The sequence below is a fragment of the Colletotrichum fioriniae genome (genome assembly GCF_027942845.1).
Source record: "Colletotrichum fioriniae strain IMI 355084 chromosome Unknown scaffold_3, whole genome shotgun sequence".
NCBI classification, from domain to species: domain Eukaryota; kingdom Fungi; phylum Ascomycota; class Sordariomycetes; order Glomerellales; family Glomerellaceae; genus Colletotrichum; species Colletotrichum fioriniae.
The window spans coordinates 131,820-148,896 of record NW_027076839.1 but is presented as its reverse complement, the minus strand read 5'-3'; the positions used below and the strand labels follow the sequence as shown (position 1 = coordinate 148,896).

Here is a 17,077-nt window from a genome sequence, read left to right as displayed (position 1 = left end):
TTCGTTCTCGAGGGCGTGGAAGGGTTACCCGTTCGACGCTTGGAGCCAAGAATAGCAGCAGCAGCATCCAGTCCATACCCTACTCAGTCCTCACCTGAGGCTGGCTGCTTGACCTTATTCCTTTCTCTCGCCCATCGTCGGATATTCGCCATCCTCTTTGTCAGTGTTTTGTCTGATGAGAAGCCGCCCCAACTCGACAGCTTACCGGCATCCAGCATCCAGCATCCAACTTGATAATTGGAATAAGGCCTGTGGGGAACATGCGTGGGCCGCACATCTACCTGCTACGTCGTCTAAATGCTTAGCCACGCTTACTTGACCTAGACTTCTGGATCAACGGAACCAAGTTCGGCTCACCGTCGCCGTTCAGTGGAGAAGGGGTGACGAACAACTTGTCTGGCCATCTGCACCAGGACTGGTCTAAATGCAACGGCCCGGCTAGCTGGTCCCGAGAACTAGCATACGCTTGGCTGCGGCGAGCTTGTGTCTTATTCGCAGTAGCCCACGGCACTTAAGCCTTGCAGCAGAGAGAGTGTCGGCGCTAGGGGAGATCTGACAGCGCCCTCCGTCTTACCGTTTAGCTTCTCTTCGCTGCCGGGCTCCAAACGTACATACATGTCCTTACCAGACTGAGATGGTGGTGTTGCTACTGCTACTGTTTTCTATGGCGATTAGAGAGAGGGACCGGGATCGTATCGCATTGTCAACCTGCCAAATCAATCACGCTTAAATGGGTCGAAATAAGCTAATTGAGACCTCAGATCAACGGCTCGCCAGCTTCCATGGCTCATGAGACTTTACATCCGAAGCACGATATTTCTTGGCTCTCACTCAGACCTACCTCAAAGGGCTTCCGCATAGTTGCGAACAGAAAGCGAGCATGGGAAAGGTCAGAGACGCCACGCAGAGACAGATGCACACCATCCACGTCCACACCCACACACACACACACACACACACACAACTCAACATCCCTTCCCTTCCCCCTCCCTCCTGCGCTAGCCTCCCGGCACCGATCGACCGGTATCCCTGCTCTGGATCACGGCCTGGTCGACTGTGGGGTAAGGGGACTCCCCTGCTTGTGACCGATCTTCTCCTCGACGTATTCGCAGAATTCCAAACATGCTACCAGATCCACCTCGTTGCCGCAACTCATGTCTTGGGTCCTGACTGACGGGAGGGAACCCCGATCCCAGGCAGAAGCGCACACACCCTCCCCTCCTCCTGCTTCTCCTCCTCCTCGCCTTCGCTCTCAGTCAGGACCTCTGCAGTGGTTCGACCGGTTCGACGCCAGATCCGTCCATCACAGGGTTGGCCCGGCTTGACATGGACGCGCACGCCCCCTTGCTGAGCGGGACAATCTGTGACCAGGGCATCACAACTTGAGACTTGGCTCGCCTGGAGCCTCCAAGCAACAAGCGCACGACGTCGTCGTCCCATTTTTCGCAACATGTATAATCCTCGCTCTCTGAGCCGGGCCAGTCGCCATCTCTTGACTTTCCTACTTTGAACATTAACTCGGCCTTGTCCACCACCTTCTCCTTCTTCTTTTCCGACCCGGGTTACTCTTCTCTTCTTGGCCATCCTCTATTCCTTTCTCCCCCCCCGTCACCAGTTCCGTTCATTCACGACGGCTCTTGTTTAATTCTCCTTTTTTACACTTTTGAGGGCTCCCTGGTGACAGCTCCTCGTCCTTCTCATTAACAAGCAAAAGAAGCCGCCTGGTGTGGCCTGTTTTTATATCCTCTCTGTTCATAGAGTTGTCTACCTGGTGACGGACGTCCTTTCACATCACAAACAACATGGAGTCAACTTCATTGCGGTCGCTGGTCCTTTACGGCCTCCTGTCGACCTTTGCCGACGCCTCCCCGGTCGAGAAGCGCGCTAATATCCAAAAGCGAGGACACTTCCTCGTCCCCAGAGTGCCCAACGACAACTTCGCCGGTCATAATGGTCCGAGACAGCTGATCAAGGCGTACCGCAAGTACAGCATGCCCATCCCGCAGGGTCTGCAGGATGCCATGGACGCCATGGCGGCCCAGAACCCCAGCCCCGAGCCCGTCAAGGCCGAGGGCTTCAAGTCTCTCGCCGCCGGCGCCACGAACCAGACCGCCGCCGCTGGACAACCCGGAACCGGTCTCGTCACCGCCACCCCGATCCGCAACGACGTCGAGTACGTTTCGCCCATCAAGATTGGTGGCCAGGAGGTCAACGTCGACTTTGACAGTGGTTCTTCCGATCTTTGGGTCTTCACCTCCATGCTCGACGCCACATCCCAGACTGGTCACCAGTTGTACGACCCTACCAAGAGCACGAACGCCAAGATGCTTTCCGGCCAGCAGTTCTCCATCCGCTACGGTGATGGCTCCGGAGCTCAGGGTGTTGTCGGAACTGATGTCGTCGACATTGGTGGCGCCGTTGTCCAGGAGCAGGCAGTCGAGATGGCCACCGCCGTCTCCCAGCAGTTCGTCCAGGACACCGCCAACAATGGTCTCCTCGGTCTTGCTTTCTCCAAGCTGAACACCGTCAAGCCCACGGCCCAGAAGACCTTCTTCGACAATGTCATGCCCAGCCTTGCCGAGCCCGTCTTCACTGCGGATCTCCGCAAGAAGACCGTCGGTGCCTACGAGTTTGGCCGCATCGACAGCTCCAAGTTCACCGGCCAGATGGCCTGGATCCCCGTCAACACCACCAGCGGTTTCTGGCAGTTCAGCAGTGAGAAGTTCCAGGTTGCCGGCGGTCAGGTCCAGCAGGGCACCGCCGGTGCTCAGGCCATTGCCGACACCGGCACCACCCTCATCCTCGCCAACCCTCCCATGGTCCAGGCCTACTACCAGCAGGTTCAGGGTGCCAAGCAGGACCAGCAGGTCGGCGGCATCACCTTCCCCTGCAACGCCCAGCTTCCCGATCTCATGATGGATATCGGCGGTGTTTACATGGCCCGTGTCAAGGGTGCTGACATCAACTTTGCCCAGGTTGACGCCCAGAGTAAGTCCACGAGAACCCATCTCTGATAAGTCTGGGCTCAAAAACTAACACCTTCCAGCCTGCTTTGGTGGCCTCCAGGCAACCACCTCCAAGCTTCAGATCTACGGAGACATCATGTTCAAGTCGCAATTCGTTGCCTTCAACGGTGGAAACATGTCCCTCGGCATGGCCGAGCACGTCGTCAACAGCCAACAGGCGGCAGCACCCGCGACTGGCGCTGGCGCAGCGGCGTAAGCATTGACACACGTGTGAATACACTTTACTTCTTTTGGCATTAGGATTCACTTTTTTTGATGTCCAGGGAGAACAACATGAACAACGCCGGCTCGACGTCCGGCAGTGAGAGGTTGACGGCTGCCAAGGGAGGGTTAATGGTCGTCCTCCAAGTCGTGTTAATCGCCATGGTCATGGGCGTCTTCTGAGACGATCGACTACAGAGATCTTTTTTTTGTCTTATACTCCCCATCGGGATGTTTTGCGGGACTACATGGTGAACCTCATTCTAGCTTAGATATCCTCTGAGCTCTCTAGCCGGCATAGTAAATGAATGGCATTGTGATATAAAAACATTTTTCAAGGTCTCTACGCCTCTTGCACTATTTGCTCTCCTCTGTCTTGTACTCTTGTTTGCCAATACGTTCACACAGGTCCTTCAACATATTGCCGGTCCACTCAAAGTCGGACTCATCAAGGAAAATCTGCGCACTCACCCTGACCCACCAACGGCCATCGTGCTTGTAAATAGGCAGGAAAGTCTGGTATTCACCCATCAACTTGGACACAAGCCAGGCTCCAACAGCTCCAGATTCCGTCTCGGGAACGGTGATGGTGCCATCAGAACCCACCGAGACAGACTCTGCATCAGGACCGCTCACCATCGGCAACGCAACATTGATCATGGCGCACTTTGTCAACGTCTCCGTCTTGTTATCCAGGATGAACGTCCCCAGAATCGCAGCAATCTTCTTGCCGCCATTCTTGGCCAACGTCTGGAGGTAATCGAGAATCTTATCCTCTCCACCAAGACTCCTGCGCCACTCAATCGAGTGCCTGACACACAAATTCGGGCTATTATCAAACGTCCCATTGAACCCGAAATTCGTCACAAACTGTGAGTCTTTACTCTTCGGCAGCGGGTTGAAACGAACCTGCCCAGACCGCGGCACATACCCGTGCGACGTCGGCACCGTCGACGCCACGAGATGCTGATTCCGCTCCGGCACGTAGAAGACGGCGCACCCGCGCGGGACGTGCAGCCACTTGTGGCAGTTGGACACAAAGAAATCCGGGTCGGCGGCCGCGACGTCGAGGTGCACCATCCCGATCCCCTGCGCGCCGTCGACGAGGCTCATGACGCCCAACTCGCGGCAGGCGGCCGTCATGGCGACCCAGGGGAAGCAGATCCCGGGCAAGCTGGTGACTACGTCAAAGAGGCAGATTTTGGGACGTTTACCCTCGGCGCGGGATTGCGCGACGGCGGAGCGGAAGAGGGCTACGACGTCGGCGTCTTCCATCGGGTAAGTCAACGGGATGCCGCGCTCCGAGACGCGGCCGTAGCGGGTGTCGACGATGTAGTCGATTGTCTTTGCGCAGCCGCCGTAGATTGTGGAGAAGTAGAGGATCTCGTCGAGGCCGTCGGCGGCCCAGGACAGGTTGCGGAGGACCGTGTTGACGCCCGTCGTGGCGTTGGGGACGAAGACGGTGTTGTCGAGCGGGGTCTTTATGATTTCTGCTACGGCTTTGCGAGATTCGCGGAGGTGGTCGTGGTAGGTCCAGCGGATGAAGGGGTCTGGGCGGGCTTCGGTTTCGTCTTGGTAGGAACGGAGAACTTTTTGGATGTGGCGTGGGATGGTGCCGAATGAGCCTGGTTTTTTTATTAGTTATTGCAACATGAAGCACGAAACGTGGTTGAGTTGGCTATCATTGCTTTAAGATAGGATTTGGGAAGGCCGTACCATTGTTCATGTTGTGATAAGCTGGGTCATGGAGGAACTCTTTCAACATTGGCTTCCCAAACGGCGTAGAGCCGAGTTGGAGCTTGCTTGTTTCTTCGGCGAGTTCACCCATGATGTATGAGGTTCTGGATGATGAGGACAGATGGTGCTGTTGGTGATGATGTTGGTTTGGTAACAAGATACCGAAGGCTCTATAATGATAAGACCCTCAGTGAATGAGATCAAATTGAACCAAGATGAAGATGTTCCGAATCAATTGACCTTTTTACGATGGCCTATTCAATGTTATTTATAACAATTATTGTTCTTGAATGTGAGTCGTACTTTAAGATGCCATTGACTCACAAGTGGTTGATGGTTTATCTATCAAACCCATGCAAGACAAAAGATTAAGTCCAAACAGGAGCGGGAGCCGAGCCGCGTCCACCTCCGCATCCCGGAGCCTGGGCCCATCGGAGTGTTAGCCCGCAGGTGACCCGCTGAAGCACTCGCTTGATACTCCTGCATGTTGTCCGCAGGGCGCGGACTACGGACAGAGGGCGGGTCTAACGGAATGTAAAGCTTAGTGAAGGGCGGAACGAGTGCGAGCTGTCATGCGCCGACCGAGTCTAGCCGACGATTGTTTGGCTGAGTCACCTTTGTTTCTTGAGACGAGGGATGGGGATATGGCAGGTTTACCGTTTTTAGTGTTGAGTTGATTCATAACATGTGTAGGATCACGATCCTTCTTTGCATCTTGAAACTACAAGCTGACGAGCATGTCAGATTCCGGCGGCCTTGGTCGGCCTATGGATACGGAGACACGGAGGCTGAAGTACGAAACCACCCGATAATCGGTGGATTTGAGAGCAGCGGCTCTTTGGATTGAGCACTCCAAGACGATTAAGGTTTCGTAAAGAAGCCGGATCTCTTGAGACCATTCGTATAATCTAGTGTTATCTTTACTGCAGTTAATTCCATTGAAGTTGTGACTCTCAACATTAGCATCCTAGTGCTTGTTTCCGCGAGCGGGTCGCTGAGCCGTGGGGCGCCTGTGGATGACTCGAATCAGCTGAAGAGGTGAGAGAGCCACTTACGAATCTTCAATTGCTTTCGTTGATTTCCTTGCTCAGTTCAATGGCGATGGGAAGCTCTTATTGCTAGAATCTTTCGTGATTCAATCGATGTCACCGAGACGGGAGATTGGCCTTTTTTCGCCGAAGGAGCTGGCAAACTCCCCTACTCAAGACAACAAACGACAACAATGGTCATCGAAGATCGTGGCGGACATAGCTCAGTTGGGAGAGCGTCAGACTGAAGTCAACTTCAATCACTTAATCTGAAGGTCGTGTGTTCAATCCACACTGGCCGCATCTTCTTTCTCTTTTGTCACTTTTTGCAATTCCCATTCAACTCTCACTCCTTGGAGATGATTTTGTGCATTTGGTACTCCAATTAGTCCTTGAGCACAGTTTGCCCAATTACTTTTGGTGTGCCTCCCATCCATGCTCATCCCCGAAAACTTAATGCAGAACTAACTCATCACTGTCAATACATAGTTCAGGGGCGATGAATTAGGTTTACTGGCAGTTGTTTCATGGAAGAACTCCTATTCGATTGACTTTCTTTCCTCCTCTCTGCTCTCCTTTGTAAGGTCAAGGGAGTTATGTGCGTGAAAGTGTCTTTTCAGACACTGTTAGTAGTCCTCGGCCGGGCATGCGCACAACCTTAAAAGTTGGTGTTCATCTTTGCGTTCCTAGTGCGGATACCTAAGAGTCTGGGAGAACTTCTCCGAGTTGGAGTCAAATCAATTGCACGTTTTCCTGTGAACTTACCGTATGTTGTGTATTGGGTGCAACCAGCTTGCGTGTAACCTCCAGCCAAGGTTAAACAATATCGAGGTAACACAACAGGACCTGAATGAGGCACCTCGCTACGAAGCAATCGACACATTCGTCATTGCGTCGGATATGCCAACGTGAGTACGCGGAAGAGTTCATCCTTTCTCGCCCTCCAAAAGGGTGAAGAAAATGAGGGGAGCTTCAAATCTCCGCCCACCGCCGTTCCCTTCCCCCCGGGGTCCCCAAAAAGCGACCGCCGAGCGGGCATCCCAACGCGGGGTTGCAAGCGGGCCGGCATTTAATAAGTTAAGATTCACAACGTCATTTAATTGCGTTCAGGGGACCACAACATCCAACCAGCTATGGCCCGGGTTCGCTTTCTAGCGAATAATCGTTAACGGTGTACGGTAATCCAGGGCAATAGTGAATAACCGCTCTAATGCAATTGGGTCTTGCGGCAGACGGCCCGACATTTGTTGAACGGGTGTCCATTCGCGGGAATACTCTTGAACAAGACTGAGAAAACCCGTGGATTAGTTGGAGACATTCCCCTCATTTACATGTGTCCATCATGTACATCACCTCATGCCCCGGCTTCCAAGAGATCGAATGCAACCCTACGGCAATGCCAATGTCACCTGAGAGACCAACGCAGTCCGACGATTTTATTCCGAGACGATCTTATCCTCATTTCTCCAAACCGGAGGGGAGGGGCCGCCGCGATGTGGCCAGAATTCTTTCACGGCACATATCCATGGTTCTTTTTATGGGATGAACGCACAAAACATGTGGTCAACGAATACTACCTATACTAAATAATAATCACCAACCATGGATCTTGGGAAGAGATGATCAATACCAAGCCGTTGGATACTACTACCGAACATCCCGACTAAAAAACTATGGAGAACGGCTCAACTCTAAAGTTGCCCCCTTAATGTAGACGCACAGGGCCAAGACATGAAGGGGGCCAATTGGCAATTTATACTATGCCAACCACTCGGCCACGGAACCATACATGTCCTTGCCGCGGGACATGAGATCACAGGACATATCGAGCCTAATTCACGCAGCTTGACCCTGCAGGAATGACGACCTCTCTCCTCTTCTCCATGTCCTCGGCAGCTTGGCTGGACATCTCTGGTTTACTGAACGGTGTGGATCGTCACTGCCCTTCCAGCGGGGGGGAGGCAAGCTCCCAAGAAGCTCATGAGCTTCAGGCCTCCGGGGACATATAAAGGCGAAGACCCCCGGCCGCACACATCTTCGCTTCTCTCACCATCCGTCCCACAGACCTAAGCGCTCCTTTTTTTTTCAAAATGCATCTCCCCAAGATCGCATTCCTCGCCGCAGCGGCTTGCCTCGCCAGCGCGCAAAACTCCACGGGAGGTGGCAGCCCCGTCCGCACCCCAGAATGGGACGCAGCCTACGCCAAAGCCGAAGCCGCCATCGCCAAGCTCTCCCTCGACGAAAAGATTGGCATCGTCTCGGGCATCGGCTGGGGCAAGGGCCTCTGCGTCGGTAACACCTCGCCCGCGTCCTCCATCAACTACCCCTCGCTCTGTCTCCAGGACGGGCCCCTCGGCGTCCGCTACGCCAGCAGCGTGACGGCCTTCGTGCCCGGTATCCAGGCGGCCGCGACGTGGGACGTCGACTTGATTCGGCAGAGGGGCGCGTTCAAGGCTGCTGAGGCAAGGGGCGTTGGCGTCCATGTTATGCTTGGCCCTGCTTGTGGCGCTTTGGGTAAAGTAGGTTTCTCGGGTCCCGAACTTGCGACTTAACAGAACATGGCTGACCATCGAATCCGAATAGACACCAAATGCCGGTAGAAACTGGGAGGGCTTCGGCCCAGACCCGTACCTCATGGGCATCGCGACCAAGGAAACGATCGAGGGCATGCAGTCTTCGGGCGTCCAAGCAACGGCAAAACACTACATTGTCAACGAGCAAGAACTAAACCGCGAGACAATCAGCAGCAACGTCGGCGACAGAGAAATGCACGAGCTCTACCTCTGGCCCTTTGCCGAGGCCGTCCACGCCAACGTCGCCTCGGTCATGTGCTCCTACAACAAGATCAACGGCACCTGGGCCTGCGAGAACGACGCCGTCATGACCAAGCTCCTCAAAGAAGAGCTGGGTTTCCCGGGATACGTCATGACGGATTGGTACGCCACCACGGGCACCGTCAGCGGCGCCGAGGCCGGGCTGGACATGATGATGCCGGGCGCCAACTACAACAACGATCCCGGCTCCGTGTGGTGGGGCCCGCAGCTCAAGACGGTCGTGGAGAACGGCACCGTCTCGCTGACCACCATCGAAGATAAGGTCCGCAGGATCCTCGCGGCGTGGTACCTCCTCGGCCAGGACCAGGGCGAGTACCCGCCCGTCAACCTCGCGGCCAACGTCCAGGGCACGCATAAGGACAACGTACGCGCCACGGCGCGGGACGGCATCGTGCTGCTCAAGAACGACGGCGCCATCCTCCCGCTCAAGACGCCCAAGAAGATCGCCGTCATCGGGTCCTCGACCGTGAACAACCCGGCCGGCATCAACGCCTGCTACGACCGCAGCTGCAACAACGGCACCCTCGGCATGGGATGGGGTTCCGGCACAGTAGACTACCCCTACCTTGTCGCGCCGCTCGACGCGATCCGGGAGCGGGCGCAGCAGGACGGCACAGAGGTATCCGCCAGCAGCACCGACGACGCGCAGCAGGGCGCTACGGCGGCCGCCGGTGCGGACGCGGCGTTCGTCTTCATCACGTCGGACTCGGGCGAGGGCTACATCACCGTCGACGGCAACATTGGCGACCGCAACACGCTGGACCCGTGGCACAACGGCAACGAGCTCGTCAAGGCCGCGGCGGCGGTGAATGATAACGTCGTGGTCGTGGTGCACAGCGTCGGACCCATCATCCTCGAGACGATCCTCGCGCAGCCCGGCGTCAAGGCCGTCGTGTGGGCTGGGCTCGGGTCGCAGGAGACTGGCAATGCGCTGGTTGATATCCTCTGGGGCGCGACGAACCCCAACGGAAAGTTGCCGTATACGATTGGCAAGAGTGTTGCCGACTACGGCACTGCTGTGTCCAAGACGCTCGAGGATAACTTTGCCGAGGGCATCTTTATCGACTATCGCCACTTTGACAGGGCTGGCATCGAGCCGCGGTACGAATTTGGTTTCGGATTGTGTAAGTCTTTTTCTAAGAAGGGGTTTGAATCTTCGCTCGAAAGCCATGCTAACAAAATATGCAGCATACACGAACTTTACCTACTCCGACATCAGCGTCACATCCACAGCTACATCCGGTCCGGCTGTTGGCCAGGTGGTTCCCGGCGGCCGCGCCGATCTCTTCGAGGTTGTTGCTACGGTGACGGCGACCATCAAGAACACAGGATCCATTGCCGGCGCCGAGATCGCGCAGTTGTACCTCACCCTCCCGGCCAGCGCGCCCCTGTCTCCGCCAAAGCAGCTTCGCGGATTCGAGAAGTTGAGACTCGGCGAAGGAGAGTCAGCAGTAGCGACGTTCAATTTGAGGAGAAAGGACCTGAGCTATTGGGATGTCGCAAGCCAGAACTGGATTGTGCCGGCAGGTACGTTCACCGTCAAGGTTGGAGCGTCGAGCAGAAACCTAGCGTTGGAGGGAAGCCTGGTCGTATCCTAGAATCTGTATAGGTCTATAGCATATCGAACAATGCAATGAGACGATAATGTTGCAAAAAAAAACACCTCAGTTTCATGAAATGAGGCCCGGCCGGCGGGATGTTCACGTGAGGCGTAATGAGGTTCCAAGTCTACTGACATACCAGGCGCAGTTCGAATCACGTCGGGCCGGGTGACACGGGAATAGTGGCTTGGCGGGAAGAGAACTTGCGGCGGAGCGGCCATGGTTCCGCCACGGCAGTGGGCTCTCGCCGCCGTCTCGCGTTCGGGAATGTGGGCGAAGTCTCCGAGATGCCGATGTGAACTGTGGCGCGGGTTCAGACTTTAGAGCCCATCCCTGCTCCAAGCTCCAGCGCTCCGCGAGTGAGGCTCGGGCACCTTTACAAGAACCTAGAAAATGTTTCGACATGTTCTAGAAGAAAGCGGGGTGGGCCTCAATCTGGGCAGATTAGGATGCTACTGGGCTCATGCTTCTCATGAGTCGGCGACGAACAGGCGAACCTTGTTGCCATGGGGCCGTGTCTGCCGTCTTGGCTGCTAGAGTATCAGTACGGACAGAGACTATGGTAATGTGAAGTCGTTAAAGCCGTGGAGAAGCGCGAGGACCGGAAATAATAAGGTATTGCATTCAAAACATGATATGATCTGAAGTTCTTCAAAACGAAAGTGACTCAGGGCTGATTTGCGTCTGCGAGGCAGTCGGCGCGGTCTGAGGTGTCTGTGAGGCTGAGCTGGGATGAAGGTTATCCCCACGTAGGTTTTGTGCCTTGGAATAATCTCATGTCAAGATGCGAGTGTAGCCGAGGGTGATGTAGTGGAGGTGAACCGTAGACGGAAGATGACGAGACCGATTGCGGAGGTACTTGAAGCCTCACGAAGCCTCAAAATGACGTTGTTGTTGAAGACCCGTGCTGTGTGTTGTAGTTTGAAGTCTTTTAGAGTAAAGAGTAGAGGCGGTGGTTGACGATGGTAAAGGTGAGGACGCAATCGCGGTGGCTCTCCGGACTCGCCGACTGGGACCCCTAACGCCGAAGACCCGAAGCACGGGACGGAGGGTAACATGGTCCATCCCGAAAGAGAAAGTGGAGCAACATAGTGGGGCCTAGCGCACCGCCTCCCCCGAACTCACTCGCCTTTACTTTTCACTCTCACTTTCACTCTCACTCTCAGGCTCACTTCCAGTCCTCAGTCCTCACTCTCAGTGCTCACCTTCACTCGTAGTCCTCACTAAAGGTCTGTCTTATCGACTGTTGGCGTCGCCTCGCACCCTGTCGCACCCCAGCCGGCAATCTCGCATCCCCCCCGCCCACTTTGCCCCAGGGCCGATTCGATATTCTTAGCATGCGCCTTGTGGGAATTTTTTGTCGTGCATTCGCAATCTGCCGTCTGCAGGTCCGGTAATCCACAACCCGCGAATAAGCAAAAAAAATTAAGGTGTGTTTGCAGATGGAACGCTACCTTGCGTCTCTTGCCGTCTGTACCTGTATATCCGAACAATACTTGAGAGTAAGGTCAAGGCACAAGGCATGAATGTCAGAGCAAACAATGACGAGCATACCTCTTCTCTCTCTCTCTCACATCATACGTTCCGTCCCACTCAGATATAACCCCCATACCCCATGCTTCCTACAGAGATACATCTCTGCAGACGGGGGTGCAGAAGTACATCTCATGAGAGTCCCGTGACGGTACCCAGAGACTCGGCATCATGACCATCTGTCTCGCCCACTAGCGCCGCCAGACGATACAGCCAAGGCACGAACACATCCAACGCGTGTCAACCCGTCCCCGCGGAGAAGGGCATTGAAAAGAATGACCTTGCCATGGTGAATTACGTGTAATATTAACCGTTGGGCGCTGAGCCCCGGGACCATGTGGAGTGACCGTGAAGGGATAGACGCGGGAGCGAGCGTGTACTTCTCTTGTAAAGTGACTAGAAGTGACACCAAAAAAAGAGGGGCCGCCGCCTTACGCAATTCCCTACCACCCAAGCCCGAAAACTCCGCCCCTGCGCGACCTTGCGCCGCTCCCGGGATCCATCCTCGTCGCGAAGCTTAGGTTTCTCTCTCTCTCTCTCCAAGTCACAGTCATGCCTTGATCACTCCCACCCCCCCAGCTTGGACTGGTTCCCCTGTGAACCTGTTCAGACGACCGGTTTACTTAAGGCTGGTGTCCCCCAGTCTCTTCTGCACTTGTCTTCGTTATATCCTGCTTATCCACAACTGGCCACTTATACCCAAACATCGAGAAGCGAACACAAAACCACTTATACAATAGCACCCACCAACAACATCATCATCAAATACAACCAAACACAAATGTCAGCACAAGACTACTACGGCGGTTCCCGCCAAAACACCCACACGCCCGGCGGCTCCTCCTCCCGCCACCTCTCCGCAGGCCCCCTCATAGACGGCGCAGGCTACCGCCCCCGCTCCGCAAACTCAGAACGCCCTCGCTCCTCCTTCTCCTCGCTCGGCCTCCCGGGCTCCGGTTCATCCCACCACCGCTCCCGATCCTCCGGTCCACCAGGCTACGACGCCCAACTCGGCACAGGCCAAGAAGGCGAACGCGGCCTCGTCTCCACCATCGGTGGCGGCGCGGCAGGAGGGTATGCCGGCAAGAAGTTCCTCGGCGGGAAACTCGGCGCTGTAGCGGGTGCTCTGGGCGGCGCGGTGGTCGCCAACAAGTTGGAGCATAGGTTGAGCGGGAGTCACCACTCCAGCAGCAGCAGTCATCATGGACACCATGGACATCACGGACACCACCACCCGCCTCCTCCTCCTCCCCCGCCGCCCCCATCACTACGGAGGTCACCACCACCACCACCACCACGGCGGACCTCCCCGCCACCCTACGGAGGTCACCATTACGGCCCGCCGCACCATGGCCCCCCGCACCACGGCGGAAGCCATCACTCCTCCGGTGGGTTCGGCGGTCTGGTCGGTTCGTTGATGGGACGTGAAAAGCATGGACACCACGGCGGGCCTCCTCATCACGGGGGTGGTCACCACGGTCACCACGGTCATCATGGCCACCATGGAGGCTGGTAGAGAGACCAAGATGGTTCATGACTATTTTAATCACGACTGGCGTTTTCGGGGGTAACGGGGGCTTACTCGTAATGATGTTACTGTCTACTATATATACCTGCACGGCTATTGCATTAGAGAGAAGGGGTGGAAGTTTTGACATGGGATTATTCGGTGGATATCACATATTATTGATGGCTTTATTGGGCCTACTCAGTCAGATACCTTTTAGGCGTTTCACGACGCGTGTAAATCAACTTGTATCAACCAATAATTTGCTTTCATTTTGTAAGGTGGCCAGACGGTCACCATCCTATGCGTATGTGATGCTACTTGTGGCCTCAGCCATGCAATGCATATAATATCCTGAAAGAGAAACTCCAATATTCAAAACTCCGTCAGAGGTACAAAGGCCCCCTTATGCTCCCCAAATGAAGCCCCCTTCCTCGTGTGAAGACGGGCAAAAGACCGTCAACTAAATGCCCGTGTAATACTAAAAACCCAGCCTCGGGCGAACAGTGTCCAACAAGCAGGTGTATATATGTGTCCCAAAGGAAGAGAAGAAAAAAAAAGGTCGTCATCATCGTCGCGTTTCTCCCAGGAACCTTGAAACCTTGGTTCTTCCGGGGCCAAAACACGTGTGTATATGCAATCCAAACAAAGGCAGTGCAGATCCCCCGGGTGATCATCCATGCAAAGAAAACGAAATAAACAAAACACGACACTCATACTCCTACAGCCCCTTCTGGCCGATTTCTTCCTGGAATCTGGATTTCACCGTCATCGTCGTCAGAGCTGTCGCCCGCTTGTGCTGCTTGATCAATCATCCGCTCAATGTCCGCGTCTGCTAAGCGAGGCCGTGGTCGTGAGGTGCTCCCAAGGGCCGCTGGTAATGACAGTTGAGGACGCAGAGTGCTGCCGATGGTCACTCCGGAGAAACTGGCACTTCCGTTGATTCGCCTCCTCATTGGTCCTCGTGACTGAGGTGAGTCCATGTCAATATCCATGTCGCTCACTGCCGTCATACCTCCAGGGCTCTTCTCAAAACCCACACGTTTTTGCGGCAGGGGCCGTTGCGAAGGCAGGCTTTTACGGGGTTGTGAGCTTGGCAGAGCATGGCGACCAGGCAAGTTTGTAGCTGCTGATGAGGAGTAGTTGTGCTTCATGTTGGCCGAGTTCCCGGGACTGCTCATGAAGAGCAGTGATTCAATGGCGTCCTGCTCTCTAACGTTTTGGTGAGGTGAGAAGAGGATCGGGTCGATGAGTGGAGTCCGGCCTAACCTCTGATTTGGCGTCGCATTGTTAGTCGGTTGAGAAGGGGTATGCGGTGACGCGCTGTGTGAGTGGGAGAGAAGAGTCGGGGTGTAGCGAGGATTTGAGTTCCGGCGCGGGTTATGGCTACCCATTGGCCTCGACGGTTGAATCGGAGCAGGCGGTGCAAGTGTAGGGACACTTTGATTCTGGACGGGTGCTGGAGGGGAGGCAGATGTATGCGTAGATCTTTGGCCCTCCTTCCAGAAGGACTCGTATGTTGCAGGGCTGGGGCCAGAGCTTGCTGTTGTAGCAGCGCTCACGGGTTGATAACGAGCCATATTGGCGCGAGGACTTGCAGACAGCTCTTGACGGCCGTGCAAGGTGGAATGGCTCGAGGTGGGCGAGGCGGCCTGGGAAGCCATGGATTCGACCTCATCAATGGAATGTGATTGCCAGCCGTGATTTACCTTGAGCATTGCGTACGAGAGGCGTGTCTTGAGGTCGCTGGACCACTATACATACTGGGTCAGCCATGATATCTTTGTATTAGTGTCGCGTGCCGACTTACATCACCGATACTGCTGGCTGTAGTAGAGGCCATGCTGACGGTGCTCGTGTTCCTCGAGTGACCCATCCGAACGGGAGAGGTGTTTTCCTTGAGAGCACCGTCGGCCATTCGCTTCCGGGCAGTTGCCATTACATTGTCCTCGGCCAACTTGTCCTGGGCTGCGGCAATATGTGATAATTGAAGCAATTGTGACTCTTGGCTGGAATCGTGACCGTTGAGGCTGCCTCCTCCCGGCATGTCACCCTGACTGGCGGGTGGCGTGAAGACGTTGGCAGGTTCGGCAGACAGGCTCGAGGTCTGCGAGTCAGAGGAGGGGAGCGGTCGCTGTTGGGTGGATGGAGGAACCTGAGAAGGTACGGAGGATGCAGCAATTGAAGTGGTCTTGGGAGGATGGTGATCGATTATGCGAGGAACGTGATTTGATGTTGTAAAGTGTTGCGAGGGCTGCTGGTAGCTGGGCTGAGGTTGTTGACCTTGTGCGTGGGTGTGGGCGTGAACGTGGGCGTGGAGGTTGTGATGGTGATTCGCAGTCGCGTCGCCCAAGGAAGATGCGGCTTTGTCGTTGGGGAGCGCGTCGGGAGGAGCGATGGTCTGGGGCCGGGTCAAGGGCTGCAGAGCACGACGAGCGGCTTTATCCGGTAGCAATCCCGTGTCTTGCAGGGTCGCGGGAGAGTGCATTTTGAAGTGTTGTCGGTCGGAGTCGTGTATGTGGCCCAGCCGAGGCGGAATAGAGGCAGAGTCCATGGCGGACAGACTGGTGATGCGCCGGACTGAAGTGTGATGATGATGGAGGCTTCGAGCGGCAGGCGGATGGAGGGACCGAGTATGTTTGAGGATGTATTGGAACACCGATAAGGGCGATATACGGCAACGAGGCCGGCGAGGTGAGAGGAGAGGGATATTTGGCGGTTGGAAGTGTAGGAGTGACCGAGGTGACGGGTGAGGGTTGCGACGAAGATCGGGTGTGCGGTGTGGTGGAGGAACAGTGCGGTGCGGTGCAGTGTGGTGGTGGTGGTGGTGGTGGTGGTGGTGGGCCGTGGTCCAGTTGCATACCTTAGGTAGGTGAGGTACGCGGACGACGCTAGGCAGGTCACACAGGCGGTGCTGTCCGCTGTCAATCTGCTAACGGTCGCGGGCACCTAAGACCGTAGGATAGTTAGACGATAGGTAATTAGCTGGGGGAATTGATGGACGGGCGGGGGATGGAAGACGGGACGGGGAGCGTGGAGGAAGCAAGAGGAGCGATAACTGGGCTGGGGTGGTTTGGGTGGTTTGGGTGGTGGAGGAAAAGGGCGGTTTACGCGGTCTGCGTCGCGTTATTTTCGCCCACCTGGCTTCCCCGTCGGTTGTTCTCTTTCACAATGGAAGTCCCCGTATGTTTTTTTTTCTGCCCAGGTGTGTCCCGTCTGATGTGTAGTTGTGGGTGTGGGTGTGTGTTTCCGTGGATTGTTGACTTTTGTTCTCGTTGTTCTGGCCCTTTGGGGGACTTTTCCAGTGTCTCTCGGCTGTGTCTTGCAGCGGCTTCTCCACTGTAACAATGGCGAATTCCCCCCCTCCCAGTCGAGTCGTTCTGACCTAACGCTCTTTGGGGTCGTTTCGCTAAACAGACGGGGACCCCAGTCAGTGGTCACGCAAGAGGATGCGAGCAGCGAGAATGAATACTCTTTTAGAAAAAGAAAAAAAAAACAGAAAATGATGAAGACGAAAAGGATAGGATTAACAAGAATGTGTGATGCAATGGAGGGCTGATGTCAGAATTCAGCCTGTCAGTACCTTACCTCAGGGATGGCAGGTACTTGG

General features: G+C 55.3%; 4 protein-coding genes and 1 non-coding gene across 5 annotated transcripts; 3 read left to right on the top strand and 2 right to left on the bottom strand.

The window, feature by feature from the left end:
* Positions 1–1,802: 1,802 nt before the first annotated feature.
* Positions 1,803–3,222, top strand: N0V96_002932 (uncharacterized protein; the record flags this gene model as incomplete). The annotated part of the gene is made up of 2 exons (XM_053189919.2): positions 1,803–2,988; positions 3,047–3,222. The coding sequence occupies 2 exons, from the start codon at positions 1,803–1,805 to the stop codon at positions 3,220–3,222; spliced, it is 1,362 nt and encodes a 453-aa protein (XP_053052842.1).
* Positions 3,223–3,584: 362 nt separating this feature from the next.
* N0V96_002931 (uncharacterized protein) lies at positions 3,585–5,055 on the bottom strand (the record flags this gene model as incomplete). Its single annotated transcript, XM_053189920.1, has 2 exons — positions 3,585–4,852; positions 4,944–5,055. The coding sequence occupies 2 exons, from the start codon at positions 5,053–5,055 to the stop codon at positions 3,585–3,587; spliced, it is 1,380 nt and encodes a 459-aa protein (XP_053052843.1).
* A 1,150-nt stretch (positions 5,056–6,205) lies between these two features.
* Positions 6,206–6,295, top strand: N0V96_002930. The gene has a single exon. It is a non-coding gene; the product is annotated as a tRNA-Phe (tRNA).
* A 1,787-nt stretch (positions 6,296–8,082) lies between these two features.
* CEL3A (glycoside hydrolase 3) lies at positions 8,083–10,424 on the top strand (the record flags this gene model as incomplete). The annotated part of the gene is made up of 3 exons (XM_053189921.2): positions 8,083–8,511; positions 8,576–9,950; positions 10,015–10,424. The coding sequence occupies 3 exons, from the start codon at positions 8,083–8,085 to the stop codon at positions 10,422–10,424; spliced, it is 2,214 nt and encodes a 737-aa protein (XP_053052844.2).
* Positions 10,425–14,180: 3,756 nt separating this feature from the next.
* N0V96_002928 (uncharacterized protein) lies at positions 14,181–15,955 on the bottom strand (the record flags this gene model as incomplete). Its single annotated transcript, XM_065756675.1, has 3 exons — positions 14,181–14,677; positions 14,858–15,221; positions 15,278–15,955. The coding sequence occupies 3 exons, from the start codon at positions 15,953–15,955 to the stop codon at positions 14,181–14,183; spliced, it is 1,539 nt and encodes a 512-aa protein (XP_065614442.1).
* Between the last annotated feature and the right edge of the window lie 1,122 nt (positions 15,956–17,077).